This window comes from Rhopalosiphum maidis, chromosome 1, assembly GCF_003676215.2.
Source record: "Rhopalosiphum maidis isolate BTI-1 chromosome 1, ASM367621v3, whole genome shotgun sequence".
Classification (NCBI taxonomy): Eukaryota; Metazoa; Arthropoda; class Insecta; order Hemiptera; family Aphididae; genus Rhopalosiphum; species Rhopalosiphum maidis.
In genome coordinates, this window is record NC_040877.1 from 83,331,956 (window position 1) to 83,353,995 (window position 22,040).

Sequence of the window (22,040 nt, forward strand, 5' to 3'; positions counted from 1 at the left end):
AACTATTATTCAAATGTAATGCTTTGTTACGTATATTATGATCGACAAATCCTTAATATTTTTTTTTTTAATACATACAAAAACGACAGTTTTTCAAGTTTTTTTTTAACTAAACTTCCAATAATTATACCCATAACTATTACTATTTATTAATTTGGAATACTTTAAAAACTCTAAATTTTAAATAATAAGAAACTATTAGGATACGTTAAATATATATATATCAAAACGTAAGATTAAATAGTTGTTTAAAAAAAAAATACAGCAAAATATAAAATATTTATAATATGGACATACAAAATGTGTTAAGTGAAAATGACGTTAATATGATGTATGAGTGGATACCAATATATTATTCTGTTTTATTCGATTGTGAAAACAAAAACATATTCCAACACGTTTTTCACATTTAAAGTTAACTTGAACTGTGTTTATTTCTCATTCGTTGTATTGAAGTGTTTCGCCATCGAGTTCTTGTATAAACACAGTTAACCCGCAATGACTGAGTAAAGCTATGTTAATATAAATTATAAGGACCAAAGATTTAATAAATAAAAAAAATATTGCTACTTAAACCGGGGCTTGAAACCGATTGAAATAATTTCGGTTTCGGTTTTAATTTTTCAATACCGGTATTAAAAATTTAGGTTTTGGTTTTGGTTTCAGTTTCGCTTTAGATAAAATTTAAGTTGAAAAAGTTAGATTACCTAACCTTAACGTTAAAAATTAAATAATTTAAATAATACATACATACATATATACATCATTTTGCAAATAATGAAATGGTTATCAACATTTTAATCACAATCTCACGGGCATATTAATGGAATTTACGTATTTAAAATTTTAAAAATTCGTAAATTAAAAAAAAAAAATAATAACGGTTTCCAATTTTTTTCTTATTTCGGTTTTGAATTTAATACTGGTATCCAATTTTTTTCGGTTTTAAATTATAATACCAATATCCAATTTTTTCCGGTTTCGGTTTCGGTTTTAAAACGGTTTATACCGGTTTCTGAAATCGGTTTTGAAAACGATTTCAAGCCCTGACTTAAACGTCATATTATAATAAGAAAAAATGCACATGACACATACACAACTTTCGAGTACAAAAATAATAACTAATCAAAGTAACGTGAAGACTCTTGTTTACACGAGGTAACAATAATTTAAAAAAGACGTGAATAACAAAATAATATTAATAATAACAACGATGTGTGATTCAGTCAGCTGTAATGAATGGAGGGACGTTGTTGACGATATTATGCGTAACTGAAATGGATATATGGTGACGGCACGGTCCATACGGTACTGCATAAATAACAATTATTATATCATAATGATAATATTAATTTACTAGCAGTCAAGTGTACTTCTTCAGTCAAACAAAATGCATCCACATTAAAGTTGAATACTAACATTTAGCGTAACGCGCATAGATAAATAATATTGTCGGTTTTCTATTTTGGAGTATAGCTGATGATATTATTTCCGATAAATATTTTACATAGCTATCCTGCCCATCGTCGCTCTTTTTTGGCCATCTAAAAGATCAGCATATATTTTACATTTTTTTTCACTCGGGTCTCATACTAAATATATTTTTTTAAAGTATTCTTCAAAATTTCTATCGAAGTTTTTTTGAAAACTATATTATTCGTTTTTATGATCAGAGGCATAGATGTATACATTTTTTTCTGAGCTTACACGAAAGCAAGCAACATATCAGTTACATCTTCGTACACTTCATTGTCCATTAAAATTACGCCTCTTACGTGGTTCAAACTTAGTTCGACTCGTTTATTATAGTTAATACTTTTCATTCACAGACGACACGGCGTGTGTTTTATACTTTTATGTGCGAATTATCCGATTATTTTAAAAATTAATAACTTGATTGTTTATTAAATTATTGAACAAGAAATGGGTTTCTACCCCAATTAACGCATAGTGTTCCATCTTTGTATCTTAGTTTTAGTGTGTCAATCAGTTCACTGACAAATCGTTAGTTTTTTTTATACATTTTTACAATCATTAATTCAAAATTAACTAAAACACATTATGTTAATACAATATTAACATTTTTCTTGTTGTTATAATTAAACTTGACTACATTTTAAAGTTAGTATAAATCGTACTTAAAGGTAAAAATTGAGATGCCTAACATATTTTTATAAATCTTATGGAAGTCAGTTTTATATTACAATGACAAAAGTAAATACAAATATATTATGATATATAATATGAAACTTAGTGTTTTATTATATTAAAAAAATATTGTACTATGCATTTTTAAGTGTAAACCGCCACACATAAGTAAAAAATATAAACTTTTTAAATCATCTAAAATATGGGTGAGTTATTGATAATTTTTTTGTTTTTTATAAACAATTGATTTTACAATCTTTTGACTTGAAGTTGGTGGAATAACATTAGAAATGGTTTTATAAAATAAATAAAAATCTAAAAAATAATGAAATCAATCCACAATGACTATTAAAAAAAAAACCAAATTTTATTGTAAAATTACTTTAAAAGTGAACTATGGACTTTGTTCTATTAAATTAAGGAACATAATTCACTATTTTTAATGAAAATTAATAGAATTCAGTTATTTATAAATATAATATAAAAAAAATAATTATATTTTATGAATTTAATAAATACAAATTCTTATGAAAAAATGAATAAAGATTAACTTACTACTAAGAATTATTTTTTTAATTATATACAATGCAATAATTGTTTAAACATTATGGTACTAAATTTAAAATTATTATTGAGTCGCTATTTGATTTAGATAACAAAAACAATTAAAATTAATGATTTTATGAATCGTTTTTGGGCCCTTTAAACATTTATTGCTACTGATTTTTTAAAATACCAAATATATCAAGACTGGAGGTCTGAGATATCGTTGCTATTCAAATTCGTGTGAAAAAAAGAAAAATCAATAATAACGTATAAATTATTTAGAATCTGTAATGTTAAACACCAATATTCCGTGCCAATACTACACATGCACAAGAAAACTATAATGCACAATATATATTTCACATCACAGCTTATCTTAAAGCACCACAGCAAGTCGCTTGTCTCGTTTCATTATCACAATGTATAGTTCAGCAGACCCGATAAAATGGTTTTGTTTTAATAATTCTAATATTTAATTTCTAGACTCGACGTACACGTCCACATATTACAAAACGTTGTAAATACTTTATGAATTATAATTATTAACTTAATAATTTATATTAACTACAAATACACAGCGTACGTATATAAGATGAATCATGTTGATGTATAATAATATATATATTATATACAAGCAAGAAATAATAAAAGGTAATAGTTTTTGTCCCGATTAGATAATAAAACTGCTTATTTGATCGTTTAATAATATTACAAATCATGTATATAATAAACTAAAACTTGGTTCAATTTTTTTTTATTTAATATCGGTTATTAGAAAATTACATTTATTTAAACACAAAAATGTATCAGTCCCATATTACTATATTAAAGTTGTAATTACTTAAATTAAATATACAATTTATTTATAAAATATAATATATATATATGTTTATATTATATTCAACTAAAATGAACGTGAACACGTCTTGTCTTAAAATAATTTACATTTAATGCTTCTTATTAACTATGCTATTATAAATTGTGTAGGTTCTTGGTGTTTTGTCTTTTTTTTTTTATAGTAAATTGGCATATTGTTTTTGTCGTTTTGTATTTTAATTTATGATTATGGTTGTTTTTGAATTAGGAGAATAATATTATCGTTCCAAATGGACGACATTTAGGAGATTTCTATAATTAATTTTTATGAATTACATAGTGTGGATTCGCATGTATATCTAAAGAAAGTTGATATTGTTTTATGCACGCACAAAACAGTTTAGTATTAATTGTGTGTATAATATTTTTCGTGCACAAAAACTAAGAAACATATATTTTTTTTTATTACTTATGTTTGGAAAAAAGTTCTTAATTCTTGAAGTTTAATGTCAAATTAAAAATCAATAAACTTAACCTTGAATGAACTGAAGTATTGTAATTTAAAATATTCAAATACAGAATATATTAATGTACATAATTTGGGTAAAAATAAAATAAATGATATTTGAAAATGTATTACTATAATTAAACATTGTAAATTTTAATTAAAATTTGAAAAAATCGATTATCATAATTTGTACTTCCCTATCAGGTCAATAAAAATATATGTATTTTACTGTTTGGTTTTATCAATATGAAATACTGATTTAAATTTATTAATATTCTTATGTTCATAGTAGTGTAATATTGGCGTATTGTACATAAATACAATTCAGTAACTTACTTCCTCCAATGTTTCAATTACTATTAGTTTTTGAACATAATGTCATGAATATAACATAATATTATGAATATTTCCATCTGTATTGTGGATATAATAATTTACTAAATCGATAAATTACACACAGAATTAAAACTAATAAAATAAAAATGTATAGGTAATTCAAATACATATTTACTGTTTTCAATATGATTTTTTTTCTTTTTATATTAAATAACGTTAGAGTTTAATGTAAATAAAGATAAAATTATGTATTTTTTTACGTTTTCGTTGCATATTTTGTTATTTTTTATTGTCATTCAACAGATACAATAACAATTTGTAACATTATTGTGTTCATCAATGTGTATACAATATACATATATTGTAATAATTGTGAAATATTATTGTTTTTTTTTTTTCCGTTATATACACTCGTTATTTATACGTATTATTTATTATTAATTTATTTTATCTATTCTGTGTATATTACATCAATACATATTTTCTAGTTTTAATTATGAAAGTGCATGTATATATTGTAAAATATATAATACGTACATAAATATTTATTTATTTTTATATCGACATATTACTCAGCCTCACTGAAAATAGCTCATATTATCTTGATTTACATATATTCTTGATAATATATTATATCCAAACATAAATTAATATATTATAATAAAATTACTTATTTGTATCGCAGGTATTTAACGATTGTATATAATATATATAAATTTTATTATAATTAATGAAAACATACAATACATTCAAGCAGGTTATTTTCACATGTTCTTTTAATTATTCCGCATAAAATATATTGATGATTATTGTGTAATTATGAATATGATAGGATAGTATCAAATTTTCTCTTGAACTGATTTACAGTCACTTAAACTAATGCTGAAATAATGTATTACTGTGGCACTGTCTTCAGTTTTAAAACAATACCTAACGCTATATTGGCTTACTTCGAGGTAAGTGATGATAGTCTACACCGTTCTGTTATCTATAACATGTGTGGTTGTAGTCACACTTAATTTATTTTAACTTCCATTTGTCAAATTAGTAACATTTCACAGAAAAAATTCAATTTTGATTAAAATTATTATAAACAAGTACATGAAAATAACTGTTCTATAGTATTATCTGCATAGTTAACTGATAGTTTACTCAGTATGCTCAGTATGATTTATCAATTATCAATATAATATAGTAGGGACAGCTGAGCAGTATTGATAATATAATGGTTAATACAAAATTATAAGCGATTTTATTATATTTGAGTCAATTAAATTAATTAATTATATTCAAATGCATGTAATTAATGATATCTTGTAGGTTTTTCTTAATTTAAATAAAATGCATCTTAATTTTTTGAACAATGCGCTTTGTGAGACACTCAATTTTTTGTTTGTAATAGGTTTATATTCCCCACGGTAAAATAACTCCCAAAAGGTACGTTTTTTAAAGCCATAAAATCGAATAATCTTGTGTACAATCGTCTAAATTGCCATTACATTTTTAGGATATATATATATTTATTCTTATGAAAGCGTCAATAATATTATTTTTACGGTTACCATACTTGGAAAGAAGTGTTACAATTTGTCAGTAGGTGTAGAACAATATAGCGGTGGTTGCAACCCAAGCAAACCGAAATGAAATTTGAGTTTGGATCTAAAACGGTACTCTGGGGGTATGTATTATATAAAACGTCTGGTTAAGTAATAGGGATTCTATTTTTTTGATCTAAAAACATATAGAAGGCAATATCAAAAAAAAAAAAAAAAAAAATGACACCAGGCAGTAACACCGGCATATAATATATATATTTCGTCAGTTATTTGCATACGGTTGTGTGCCGAAGAATTTGCCTCTTGGGGATATTTTTTTCTCTTACTCACATGACACCATCACTTCCTGCCGCTTTCATTCTCTACCTCTCATTTTATACCGCTGACCCGGCCCGGACGACTCGTGCGCGTGCGTATTATTTCTATAATATAATATGTTCTATCTTACAGCTCTGGAACGTACAATATTGCGGGACGAATGTCGGTATTTTCGTATGTGAAAATCAAAACGACCTCCGTGAGCGATTCCGTCACAGCTATGATACGTCGACTGACGACGCCATAGTCATCGAGTCACGCGATTGAAATCAATCGCAATACACTGCACACAATGATATCACCCCTGTTTTTTTTTTTTTTTTTTTTTTTATATATATATATAAAAATGCCTTCGTTTTGGACTTACCATTTTCTCGGATATGTTGGCTATCTCGCAGTGAAGCAACGCCGTGCTGCCCAGCTGAACTGTAACGTTTGTCGTGCCCACGTGAATGATCGGCTCGGGAGTCGGCGTGGATGGCGCCAACGTGGTGGTACGCAGCTTGACCGGTGGCTGTAACTCGTCGGCGTTCGCCGGGTCAGATACGTCTAGATGCAGTTCGTGCTCTGCGAAGTGACATACGAGTGTGAAAAAAAAAATGTAATTAAACACCACAACAAATTCGTATTATTTTCGTAATAAGTGTGTGTACGGGGTGATGGGGACGTTGTAATGTTAATGTGCTTGTGGTCGCTTTAATTAATAGTTTTGCAATATTATAGTCTATATGTATATGTGTATGTGAGCGCACGCGCTCGTGTGTGTGTCAACCGAAGCGTAATAATCGTTAGACGCATTCATCGTACTGAAAACTTCAAGTGCGTGAAATTAACACTAACGCGTCTCTTTTATTTTCCACCATATTCTCACCCATACGCGGTTTAATCCTTCACGCGACAGAGCACCGAATAACCCAACACACATGTTGTGTACACATTTTAAAAATAATTTTAAGCTACTTTATTCTTTCTTTTCACCGGATAGACGTATCGATCACCTTAAATCGACCGTGGTGAAATTCCAATTTACTGAAAATTCACAAGTTGGTACTTGCGCTATTCTTGAGCCCGACCACTCAATAAACCAGCAGGCAACGTAAAAAATAAATGTAATTTTGGAAATATTGTGGTCTTCAATGAATTTAACTTACTATTTACAAAACACAAGATACAAGTTATTATTGTACGTTAAACTAATCGTGTGGGTGGGATATTGTATTACTTGTATTGCTATGTTAAAAAAGAAAAACAAAAAAAAAATGTATATCAACGAGTATTCGTATAATTTATTAAGTTAATTAATATTATGTACTTCGATTTACTATAGTTTTAACATAAAATCGCTTTATTAACTGAGAAACAGGAATACATTAATCATTTACTGTAGTCATAGATATTATAAATATTATTGCAGTGTAGTATTAAAATATAATTTAATTCTCAACAGATCAAAACTTTAGTAGTATCGTCAATTGATTCAATGTGTATTCGATTTGAGGAAATGTACTTGTGTCAATAAATACATAAAGAATTTATAATGTGCAAATTGCCTCGTTTATTATCAATGTGTATCATTATAATGTGTGTTTAATACTTTAATGGTAATACCGGTTGCATGTACGACGTACTATATAAATTAATTGATTTCGTTCTACCAAATGGAGCAGTAGCTCTGTGCGGTAGTTTAATCTATTTATGACAGTTTAATAAAACTACTTTAATTGTTTTAACATAGACATATGTTGTACACACTGCATAGGTATAGGTTTACCTTTATTTATTATTATCTAAGACAATTGTATCAAATCAAATTAATAGCATAATATGACTTTATCTAGCAATTAAACGATTAATAGAACAATATAAAAACATGGTCGATTAATTTCTATAATTCGATTGATCGAGATCTAACCCACTGACATTATTTGTATGTTTAGGTTAATATTTTATTAATACCACAAAGAGTTAATTATAACTTAAAAATTAAATTCTAATGCGTCCAAAAAACCATAATGAAACTCTTAGTTTTAAAATGTAGAATCTAAAAATAATAATAAATAGAAAAGGTATAATGTGTAAATCTAAAAATATGTATTATTACTCGTATAACAGTTTTTCGTTATAAACATTTGATATTATAAATTTGACAAAATTAGATATTTAAACAAAAAATAACCTTTTAGTTAATTTAATTACAACAATTTTCAAATATTTACATACATTTTAAGTTTTTTTTATCCATATAATTCTATGGTAGGGATTATTATGAACAGCTGTATCATAATTATTGTCATATGCTATATAAGATTTATTTTTGGAAAACATTAATTAAACTTCTTTATTAAAATAGAAAAATAAATAACTTATAGTAATAATAATATATCCTTAGAAATATATAGGATGACAATAAGTGGTCTCCTTTAAAAGAATCGTTTTCATAATATATGCTTTATAGTATATACAATGATTTATCATTGAATCATACTTAACACATCCATTCAAGTATACTTAATGTATCAATACATATAATGTGTTAAACTCACGCCTAATAATATATTATAGCAGAATGAATTTTCCTAAATAATTTTTATATTTAACTTACGTAGGTAAATTAAATTAATCTGGTTATTGAAATATCATTATTTTTTTTTCAAATTGTCTTATTAAATAATAACATAAACATACCTATCAACTTAGAGTAACAAATTAATTATGTAAGTGTACGAACATCATATCATTATAAAATATAATATTATTACTGTTATAGTTTATTTGGATAATGTAATTAGGACGATAAGGCGATTTCTTCTATACTTTATCGAAAAACTAATATTTATTGATTCATTTATTATTGTTTGGTGAAATTAAATTTATAACCAAAATTATTCGACTATGTAACTGTTCAGGATAATAATTTAAGTAGGACATATTTGCATACATGAATCAAGTATTCAGTATAATATTATATTTTATTCTATATATATTTTTAAATATATATTATAATATTATATTGTTTAACATGATTGTTATAAAAATAATTATAATTGTTATTGAACTCTGTGTTAATAATAAGATATAAAACATAATATAGGTAGTCTGCACTCTTAACTATTTTATTTGTGAGTTGGTGTAAATGGTAATATACATAATAATGAATATTTAATATATAATATAAGAAAATATGATAAATCATTGCGTATTATCAAAAATGATTATGATGTGTTACGGTGTGTCAGACTATATTTTTAAAGATATTTTATTAGTATTTTTTCTATTAGTAGTACGGTATGTTGAACTAACTTTTGCCTAAAACATCCCATATAATATATTACATTATACAATAAACAGATTATTTATTATTTGTATTAACTTATAAATCAATACCAGCATACCCTTAAGTCGTGTTAATAGGTCCTTGGTATAAATTACTTAAAATTATCATAAATACATTGAAAATTGCATTGTGTAGTTATAAAAATAATAATATAGCTATATGATGGTATACAATTTAAAATCTCTACAATTAATATTTAATATTATTTAATTCTAACAAAATAACTTAAATCGTAAAGAATAAGTGATTTTTGTATCCAATTTCTCATATTTTAACTTATAATATTCAACAAAAAGGAAAATGTGAAATACAAATGCATTTTCGATATTTTTAAATTGCAATAAGAACATTTTATGGAGAATCTCTAATAACATTTTGTAGCTTTTAACATAAGTTATAAATACAAATATTTTATTAACATAAATCGAAAAAAACAGCAACAATTCGATTTTTTTTTTTTATTCATAAATAATTAAAATATTTTGAAAATTTTATAACATCTAGAAACAGCTAGTAAAATCTTTAGTAAAAAAATCAACTATAATCATTCTATTGTGTATTTACGTATTGTACCTATACAGTTATTAATTTTTTATTTACAATAAAAGACACTTTCAAAGTTACTTTAAATACATTGTTTATGAAAATATTCTTGTTTTCTGTTTTAATTTTTTTTCTCGATATAATTTTTATTCACTCTCTTAAAAGTACAAACTAGATGATAATATTGTTAAATTAATCTACCCTTAAAGATTGATGATTCTTTACTAGTCTTAAAAATGATGTTAGACACATAATAAGAACATCAATTTTAAAAACAATACATTTATTGCTCTACTTAGAATAAAATAACACACAAAAATAATACAGTACCTATAACAGCTATAACAAATAATTAATGATATGAATCATTTCACGAAGCTTGTTTCCATTAATAATATAAGTGAGACATATTCTGTCAATACAATGTATTATAAACTCTAATAAATAATAAATCACTTTTATACTTCAAATATTCATACATATGAAGTTATTCATATTCATATATATAGTTTTTCATAAAATAATATTATTTCTTATAAGATTTAATTCAAATTATTATATAGGTTTTAAAATGGTATAAAATATATGAAATATATTATTAAATATTATTAAGCTATAGTTAAAATAAAAATTAAAAAACCACCAGGAAAAGTATATAATTGTATATATCATATTATCATTGTGTAGTTATTTAAATGTTTAAAAGAGTTTATAAGAGTTTTGTTTAATATAGAAAAAAAAATCAAATTAATTTTGCTGAAAACTTGTATCGCGTAAATATTCCTGTTTCAGTAATTTTATTTATTTCTGAAATATTTTTATGAGTAGGTACTAGAATTTTTTTATTTTTGACAAACTATGTACAATTTTCTACCAGAAATTACACTAAATATTGAAAATTTAAACCATTTTTGTGAAATTAAAAAATATTTTTAAACAGACAAAAAAATCACTTATTTAACCAATAGACATCACAAGGTCCAGAATCTAAAATAGAAGTTAAAATTTATTTTTTAGATCACGCAGTATTAAAATAAATAATACTCCAAGTACATATGAAGGAACTGAGTTTTCTATTGACACTATTTAGCTGATATACGAAAATATATTAAGACAACGTTATAAATATACTAAACTTTAACCTATTAAATTTAAATATTTACCTATATATATACACAACGTTTAATATTTATAATACAGGTATTATGTATTAAGAACAGCAATGAAAAAAAATTCACAAAAATGTTATTGCATTTTCTTTTAAGTATTAATATACATTGTTTAGTGCAATAACGTATATAATATTATAAAATGTGTGGGTATTATTCACAAAAGATGATAATTCAATTGATTACCATATATGCTAGAAATATGAAATTAGCAACCAAATAAGTTTTTTTTTCGCTTGGGTAAAAAAAACTGAATTAATATTTGTGTGCAGCTCAAATGCTTAAAAAATTGTTAGTTATATTTATATATATATCGACTTATTGGTAACAAAATGGAAAATATTAAATTATGTTTAAATAAGAAATAAAATTAATTTCAATAATATTTATATCAATAATTATATATTATCTCTCTTGAAATCTATCTAAGTGTACGGTTTAATGCTTTTGTGGTAACTAACTAATTAAAACAAAAAGTTTAATTTAACATAATAGTTATTACTTAACTACAATATGTTAATACACTACTCAATACTTTAGACAAATGCGTTGAAAATGAATAAGACATAAATTATTCCCGAATTCGCTATAGTATAATTATCATTAACTTCTATAATTATTTCACTACTTTTAATATCATTCAACCTTTGCAATAAAGTAAATTATATTATAAAAAATGTATTAAACAACGCATGTTGAATAATTAAACATTTTAAATTTTTATAAAATATAAATGATAAATTTGTAAGGATATATTATATTTTTATTTAAAGATATATATATATTTGTAATTCATGTTTTTTTTTATTTATTGGAAAGTATAATAACATTATTAAACTTTCTACAAAGCACATAGACACATATATTCATTAGATAACTTTATTATCTGTTGTTTATATGACTTGTATTATATCTGATGTTCCTATAGTAAGAGTTTCTGACTATTGATTCCTTACATCCAAAATAGAATATTTTACTTTAAAAATATTAATTTAATTAAACTATACATTTTTTCATTATTTTAATATTATACACATGTAACATATATATATATATATATATATACATTACTATAAACCTTCAATATTTCTTTATAAACTTCAAATTAATAATAATTATACAATATTACTGTTTATTGAAAATGTATAGACAAAAAGTAGCACCATATAATATCACAATACCTAATAATAATTTAAAATTAATTATTGATTTAAGTACACATAATTTATTAGATGGCTGTAATAAATATTATTAAAATAATTATCTTTATGAATATTAATCTATTCGTTTTAAATAATAATAAAATAAATTATATTTCACTATGGCACCAGTTTTCAACAATTATTTACTAAGCATTCTTCTTTTTTATGAACTCGAGGTACTTAATTTCTTTTGCTTTTAACAATCAAAATATAATCGACAATTAGCTACCGACATACTATAGATTATCTTTAAATTTTATTTTTGGAATTGTCCGGTGAACTTCATCATATGGCGAACGCATAAACAAGTAAAATTTTTATTAAGATGACACTTATGTGAAGGCAAAACTTATAGATGAACGAAATAATGGCATTGACATCGTCGCATCGATAAAACGATGGCGATGTATTATTATTATGCTCGAAGAACAGCCATTCTCTTGCTATACCTATGTGTACGCTGCAAATGTAGTCTGTGGATGAGATTACTGCAGCAGTAATACATGTATTATACACATCGTAATATGTGGGACGTGATATTTTTACAATATGTTCGACCGATATATGCAAATGAACGCACTTAAAATGGAACGTGCAAACGGATAAAAATCTACCCACGATTGTCACCAAATCCTTTTGATTTTGTATAAATATTTTTTTTTTTTTTTTTTTTTTTTTTAATACCTTATAGGTACCAACCAAATGTTATTCCAGTATAATAACACACGGCGGTAACTCAATGTATATTAAAACACGCGTTTACGAATTCGTCATACACGAAATTTTTACATTAATATTATTTTTAACATGGTATAATGAACTGTAAGACGATGAGGCATAATAATCAAATCGTCTGAAAATTAAATGTTCATTTGAACAATTGTTTTGGCTTTGTAACCAGGACGCTATAATTCGGGTGTAATATAAATTTAATGGAGGGAAACAATAGGTAATAGTCACTGCGATTTCGTTGTGCAACCTAATTTGTATATTTTAACGTCAATCGTTTTAATGTCGTACACATTTTTTTTTATAGCAAAGTCGATTAAATCACCCAATGAAGCATGTTTTGCATTCTGTTAACGCCAACCCGCATGTGGGTAACATACGTTTTTTTTCCACCAATTTATTCAGCTCGTAAATCATTATTACTATTGTATTCTATTACGGGAATACATTGTACAAAATACGTACGTATTTGCTACAACAACTTAATTTAATGATTAAATTGAAGTGCAAAAAATAAAACAATTACGATTTTAAAGCAATGACGAAAATATAATAATAATATTTTTTTATTTTGGTTACATTATTGCATTCATAATATTTTAAGATTTATGTAGTTAAAAAAATCAATGATTTAAATCATAATATGGTAATATTACTAACAATTATGTTTTTATCTAAATTTTAAAATATTAATAAATTATTAGTCATTTTTAATAATTCATAATAATGATCGGCATTTCAATACTATAGTACAAGTACTCAACTATTTATTGACAGAATTATGTGCATTTGATATTTTTACATGACTGGGTCGCTGGATAAAATAAATAGTTAAAGCCCCTAACAGCGATGAAAGCTTATTAGAATTCACTTATTCGAAGCACTTGATATTTTTTTTTTTTATTATCTATTTATTCATTTAATTGATAAATTACATACATACATACTTGTAGATTAATTCAAATATTTATACTTTAAAAATATAGCACTGATACATAAATGATTATTTTCGGAAATTAGTCTTGTTACCTAATAACTTTTAACTATACAAAAAAATTCAAAGAGTGATGATATTTTCATATTTATAAACACCAATAAATTATTTAAACGATTTGCCATCACCAAATATTTTCTGAATTTAGACCCTTTAAATTAGGACGCAGTAAAAAACGTATTTAAACATTTTATTAATTGTCATAATTGTTCCAGTTATAAATCATGTCGTCAAAAGTAGTGAACAACTATTTTAAAAATAAAAATACAATAAAGTAACTAAAACTTATCTCAAAAATAATATTTATTACAATTCGTCAGTGATTACTAAAAGAAATATCCTAAACACAAATATAAATAATAAATAATATAGTTTTATCGTCGATATTGAAGAACAAATTTAATTTAATATTTTTTAAATATTTGCGTAATTATTAAATTAACTAATAGTTTTAAATTTCAAATAATTTCCACTTAAAACATAATGCTTTGGTTATAATTAGATACTAATAGTTAAATAATACATTATAGTAATACTTCTAAATTACGTTTTTTTATGTTTTTATTTTTATATGAACACACATAGAATTCAAAACAAATGTTAATGCAAATATTGGAACTGTAATAAAATAGATATTGTAGAAAAAAAGTTTTTTTTTTTATATAATGCGAGTGAAACAAAGCTAAATAAGTTATATTTTCTAAGATTTTATGTAATTAATATATTATTATAAACAGTTTTAATATATGTTATAATACGATTGTCTTTTTAAATAATAGTGGGTAAGTTGATATTATTATTTTGATAATATTATTGTAATGTGTTTTCACAATTCATCAGTTACATATAAATATTATGTCACACTCAAATTAACTAATTAATTATAAATGAATTGATAAAACAGTGAACTGATTATTTTAATATGTTTAGTAGTTTGGATACTCCTGTTGTAGAAGATAAGTACAAATATAAAATTATGGTGTACATTCTACCATAAAAATGAATAGAAAACATTACAAGTTGAAATCATTTTTTAATCACCAAACGATTACCATTTACCACCATAATATATGTGTGACCAGATATTTTTTATCATATTACTTTGTATTGTGTAGGTAAATAAAAATACATTGCCTTCCCTTATCCCATACATTAAGTATTCTTATTGTACACAACTATTTACAGTTTTTAAAATAAAAAATGTCTCTATGAAATAGTAACTCTTTCATAATTACCTAAGAACTTTTTATGATCGAAATCTTCGTATTTGGATATATCAGCAGTTTCATTGAAAGACCAGTATGGACTTATTTCTTCCTTGCTTATTTCAGCTGGAATTATCGGTTTTGCATCTGTAAACATTAAATAAAATTATGCTAATTTATATATTGAATCCAAATTCATAAAAAAAAGTAAATTTCAGTAAAAAAATTAATATAAATTGTAGAGGAGTCGAGTGATTTATTTTTATATTGCAATGAAGAGTCTAACGATATGATAGAGCATATAATATATTGAGCATGGTATGTTTACGACGAAATTCTTGTAATTTTTTTTTAAATGGTTTTATTTAAAAAAAAAAACTAATAGAGAACATTACAGTTGACATCATTCGTCCTTCACGAATGATGATACTACAGATATATAATTTATAACTATAACTATTTAAACAGCCATATATAGATATTATGTAGACTGTAAATATAATTGTTGAAATAATTTTTAATTATATATTTATTATTGTTCAACTATTTTAAATGCATATTTTAAAATATGGCTAAATTAAATACATTACACATTATGGCTTACATTATTCTTAACATTATTACAATAAATATTTATAATTATATAATTTTCCGTTTATAGTTATTTAAATGTATTATCTTATAATATTATTTTAATTTATATTTTTGTGTAAATTATTTTATTATTTAGATGTAGTAGGTAACTAATATTTTTTTGACCAAATAAAAACATTGTCAGATTATTTTCCGAATTATGAGTTGGAATTCCGTTTAAAATGTTTAAGTAACTTTGAAACACAAATCCAAGAACTTTAAATATTAATAAACAAAAAAGTGCTGTAATAAAATAAGGTAAATAAATAACTCATTTAAGTTTTTCTAATATTCCATAAGTTTTTAGACGTGTACCGTAATAAATCCATAAGTTACACATGAATTTAATTAAAATATAATTATTAAATATAAGGTAGCCATTTAAATGTTGTTTTAGAATTTTAAGGATAACAATTATTAGTGATGGCTCATGAGTGATAACTAATCTCTTTAAGTTTTATCATTATTAGGTGATTATTTTTATACTTGTGATATATTTAGAAGGTACTAGATTTATATCATTTATCTTACAAAATAAATACAATCATAAAACAAATAAATATTTTTCTTAGGTAAAATTATAATTATTTTATGAAACTTAATTTGTATGTTAATATTATACATATATTATGTATTGATGTTAAGTATAGTTTTGATTTATATTACAATTTAAAACTATCAAACAATGAGTTTAAATATGTTTTATAACTATATTTTTTTTTATTCGATTACAAATTACTATATTTATGTTGTTTTAACTTATATTAAATATGAAAAAAAAATATGAATACATGTTTTGATAAGCTAGTGAATAAATATAAACTCACTGTTAGAAAAATTGACTTGATCGATTTGTACAACAAAATGTAACATATGTTTAATTAACACTATTGTTTATTATGAAACACTGGTGGTAAAATAGTTTACCACCTCAATATTTCACCTGTGAAATCAAATAAATTATAATATAAATAATGTCATTAAAATGTTTACTAACGCTCTTTATTACACTGCCCAGTATTCCAATATCCAATTGATGGAATTATATGCCATAACCTTAAAAGAGTAAATCTTCGATTAGGATTCAGCGGAATTTGTTTTGTAGAAATTCGGATTGACTAATGTTAAGTATCAAAAAACATACGGCGAATAGGACAAATTGTTTCAATGTTTTAATCGAAATTATACTCGCGGTGTTAATTCACGTTATGGTAATTTATCACTAAAGTTTGCTAGAGTTTATTATAAAGTTTGTCGTTGTAACAAGTTCGCAAGAAGGATTTTACGACTAAAAGCATTTATTATGCGCTACAGGAAGTGAAAATGTTTTCCATTTTTTTACCGGATGTTATTTTTATTCTTATTGCAAAACATCAACGTTTCAAGTCGTAACTAGTTCAATGTATGTATAAAGCAACTTTAAACTGATTTTATCAGTGTAAGATGATATTATGTACAACAACAATATAACGTTTTACACATTATTAACAAAAAAATTAAATAAACAAATACTTAGCTGTATAGTAGTAGTTATCTATAGTACTTTGTTATAGGATATGTCATTGTAATCACAGTAACTGTGTTAAATTTAAATTCGATAATACATTATTACATACAAAAACGATTCTAAGCGGATATAGTATTTTAGCCTATATTTTTAATGAGATTTATTAATATTTGTATACAACATTCACAAATTATTTTTTTATTAGTATAGTCATGAAATTTATGCTATTTTTTTTCCAAAAACAAATCACCTATAATATTATAAAATATCATTAACTATTATAATACATTTTAAGAAAACACCGACATTTAGTGGAATTGTGTATAAAGGTTCATACAATTTAAAATTTAAAACCTAAAATCAATATTTAATATATATTTTTTTTTAATTTATAAATAGTCTAGCAATTTTTTTTATTTAATATCAAATTATGCAGAATTTACGTTTGAAATTTCTATTTTTTTCTTTTTTTTTCTTTATGTTGCTGTAAGAAATACTTATAAATACCCAGTGTTTTGCATTATCTAAGTACAAACATTTATCACAAATATTTACTTTCAATAAATATTTAATAAGTTTAAGATTTCTTATTTATCGTCATAGTAAAATGTCAATGCATTATCTGTTTTTTACGTAAATATAGTTTTGTGGAAAGAACATTGTATTCAATATTCGATCTTGGAGTGTTAAAATAATTAAAAAATGTATAAATAGTTTAAAATTAATAAAAATGTTTTGAAATTTTCATTATATACTGAAAATTATAATTTATCTAAATAATAGTGAAGTATTTCAAATTTTTAAATAAAAAATTATTTCAAAAATAAAAGAGTATTTCAAAAACTTAGTCAAATTTAATATTTAGATTGTCTAAGGATACTAGTAGTAAATTTAAACTGTACTTTCTGGCTGAATTACATTTCAAATGGTGCTTGTTTAATATATAAATGATAACTATTATCATTTTAGGCCAGAACAAAATGCATTTCGCTCAGAATACTTAACTACAAACCAACTAGGCCAAACTATTCAATGAGTTATCAATCTCCTTCAAGAATGGTTTACTGCCATTTAAATATTTAATTTAACTTTTAAAAGTCATTTGATTAAGTTTGGTACAAAGGCATACTTTATAAACTACCATAAACAAAATATTCCCGGTTCATAAAATAATGTACTTTTTCACGCAAGGTAATACCTGAGTCGAAGTCCCACAACGTCCATATCAATCCCCTTTACTATTTTATATTTATATAATTTGCACGTCTTCGACAAATAGAATAAACACAAACTTGTAGACGACACTGTGTTTATTCATTCTAACATGAAACAATATGATATCCTAAACTAAATCCAAGTTCAGTTGAACGTTGGTGACTATTCAATGTGGCCTGGAGGTAACTACAAAAAAAAGATTTTGACTAACCTGACAGGGATAGTAGTGTTTTATACTGAACTAAACACATACAATGTAAGACGTATAAAAATAAATGGACAAGACGTTGAATGGAACAGGTGCATCAAATACGTACCTTGGAATGACATTTGACTTGAACTTACATTTCACAAATATGGCACAAATATTTAAAATTATGTAAAAATAATTTTCGTGACGATCTTATACTTAACTCAAAAATGTACCTATAATATTGCTACTCTTCAACGGAGTACCAAGCAATACAATACATCCAGTAAACTCGTAGGTACACATATAGTACATCAACATGACAGAATAGTCATCATCAATTTAAAGGTACTAAAACTACATTTTTGTACTACCCAACTTCACTTATCGAAATCTTACCACCTTAGTGAGCACCACTAAAAGCTCCACTTTTTAAGTGTGCACATTTTCGCGGTTCTCTCAATCTATTTTTTGTATTTAGGTTATTGAACTTAAAAGAGTCGTTGGTAATACAGAGTCGTTTCATTACTAGTCGGATGATTTTAGGACCACTAACTTAATCGTTTTATTGGTCAAGTCTCACCGAATGAAGTCAAACCTTTTATACCAACACTTAGGTATATAATATTAAAATAAAGCAGATAAATAAGTATAATATTTGATTACATTAAACCAATGGGTGATATTATTATAAACGAAGGTAGTACACCGAAAGTGTATGCGTCGTTTCAAAATACACAAGAATCGGGATAATATATTCTGACTCGAACCAAATCAATAGTATAAGACGTTTGCATTAACTACTTGTTATTTTTTTTATAAAGATATAATTCGAATTATAACAACAGTTCATCTATTGAGTATAATGTATGATGATATTATATTTTGAATAAAATACAACGGAAACCATCCAATACACACGTCTGTCTTTTACTCCCACTGTATCGCTTTAAGTACACTACTTGTAACATAATGAGTAAACATAAGTCATAGTGTTCCAAGTCACTACTCAGGTTCCATTTCACTCACTTTGACGATACATAAGCAAATGCCAAACAATGAGATTATACTACAAAGAACTTAAAGAAGATGAAATTGTTCACATTAGTGTTCTTATAATAATAAAAAGCAATGTAACAACTCAAACTATCCTTGTCTATATTAAAATATTTAGGGTTAACGTTTAAATTACGAATTATATAGTAGAATAAAGTCTACTAAGCTACCTAGCCTTTTTAGTTCACTAAAAATATTTGTCAATAATCATAAATAAACACATATCAATACTGAAATTCTTATTTAAAAATGCATAATAATTAAGACCACATCTACACTATGAGCTCTCAACTATAAAAATGAAAAATAATTCAAACTTTCCAAAATATTTCACTAAAAAAATGTTACAAATGCATCTACACTCTATACATCTACAATCTTCCATTGTGCAGTCCTCACAATTTTCGATTATCAACCAAGACGTCTTAAATTTTAATGGTGCTATGTGAACAATCTACTAGATATATATCAAAATCTTGTAATTAGGTAACAATAATTACTAATTAAACAATACAATTTAAAATTTAAAAATTACTTTGATATTGTCATTAGTCGTTACGGTTTCTTTTCTCGATGTTTTTTCGGTTGTTTATATACCTCCATATATTTTTTAATGTGTAATATTGTAATGTATTTTATCGTATATTTGTCGTACAAACAAAAATAAAGTTAAAAAAAATACATAATATAAAATACATTACATACTGAGGTTATAAACAAAGTTTTAAAATATAATGTAAAGGAAAATTTAAGTTTATTTGATACCTATTCAATTTCTGAAATAATAATCAGCCCAGTAATTAAGTTACATATTTACTATTAGTATAATTATATAATATTATAATGTGTATGCCATAATATTATTTTAATACACATTAAATGATGTATATCCTTAATATAACTATGGATTACATATATATATATATATAATGTAATATGTATATATTTTTAATATATTTCTAAAAAACGAATACCATGTATAATAATATAGTATAAATCATAAAATAGAAACCTAGTAATAATTATGAAATAATTAATTGTTATTAACGTAAAAGTCAATACCGACATACCGTAAACGATGTGAATATGACTAAGATAGAGGTATTTTGAAAATATTATTGTTTAAAGTAAATAATATATCAAATACCAAACGATTCAAGCCCCTGCAAACAATATTTTTAGAATTAAAAAATCTCAAGAATCGTGATTTTTCAATTTAAATATTTAAACAAAACTTAACTTTAAAAAATAACTGGAAATTCGTTAAATTTACATAGTACTTAGATATAATTCTCTACGAAAAAAAAAAGTAAAATAAATAAATAATAAACGCACATCAATGTAAAGTCAAAACTTTTACTAAGAATCTAAAGTAAGAAAAACAATACAACAAAATATAAGCAAACTAATGACAAAATATTTTTTTTTATAGTGTAAAATAAAATATATCCCTAAAAACAATTGATTTGTTACTTAATTATTAGTAATACAGATATCTGTAAATGAGCATTTTTTAGGCATGATATAGTTTTAAAATATTTTGACTTTTTAAATCTATTTTTTAGGCATTTTAAATAATTTTAAATGCTTTTAATTTATTTTCTATTTGCATATTATGCAATTATTATTTCTGAGTAAAAAAATATTTAACATCAATACACGTACTATTATTTTTTATAAATATTCAAAAAATAACAATATTAGCAATTTTGTTTAATAAAAAAAAATATTATTCCCACGGAGCTGAAACGTTTCACCATTATGTAGCTATACTATAAATTTCTAAAAATAAACTTTAATAGACGTAATGGACAATAAAATTATTTAGATTAATTTTTAATGATTTATATCATGAACAAATTAAATCGTTGTATGATTTTTTTATTATAAGTTAATATAAAAGAAAGATCTTAAAAATTATTATATGATATTAAATGCTAAATATTTATTAAATAAATTAGTCTAACCACTTAACGTTTACTGGAGTATACTTAAAATAAATTATTAATAGCAATAAAAATATATTATAGGTAAT

General features: G+C 24.1%; 1 protein-coding gene across 4 annotated transcripts in view; it reads right to left on the bottom strand.

Annotated features, from left to right (window-relative positions):
- The window catches only part of LOC113557726 (limbic system-associated membrane protein-like), a 182,053-nt gene that overhangs the window by 61,526 nt on the left and 98,487 nt on the right, over positions 1–22,040 (bottom strand). For all 4 annotated transcript variants that reach the window (XM_026963283.1, XM_026963281.1, XM_026963284.2 and 1 more), the window contains 2 exons: positions 15,435–15,551; positions 6,596–6,795 (listed from right to left, as the gene is read on the bottom strand). In XM_026963283.1, the coding sequence (XP_026819084.1) occupies positions 6,596–6,795; positions 15,435–15,551 (317 nt within the window). The remainder of the gene's footprint in view (positions 1–6,595; positions 6,796–15,434; positions 15,552–22,040) is intronic.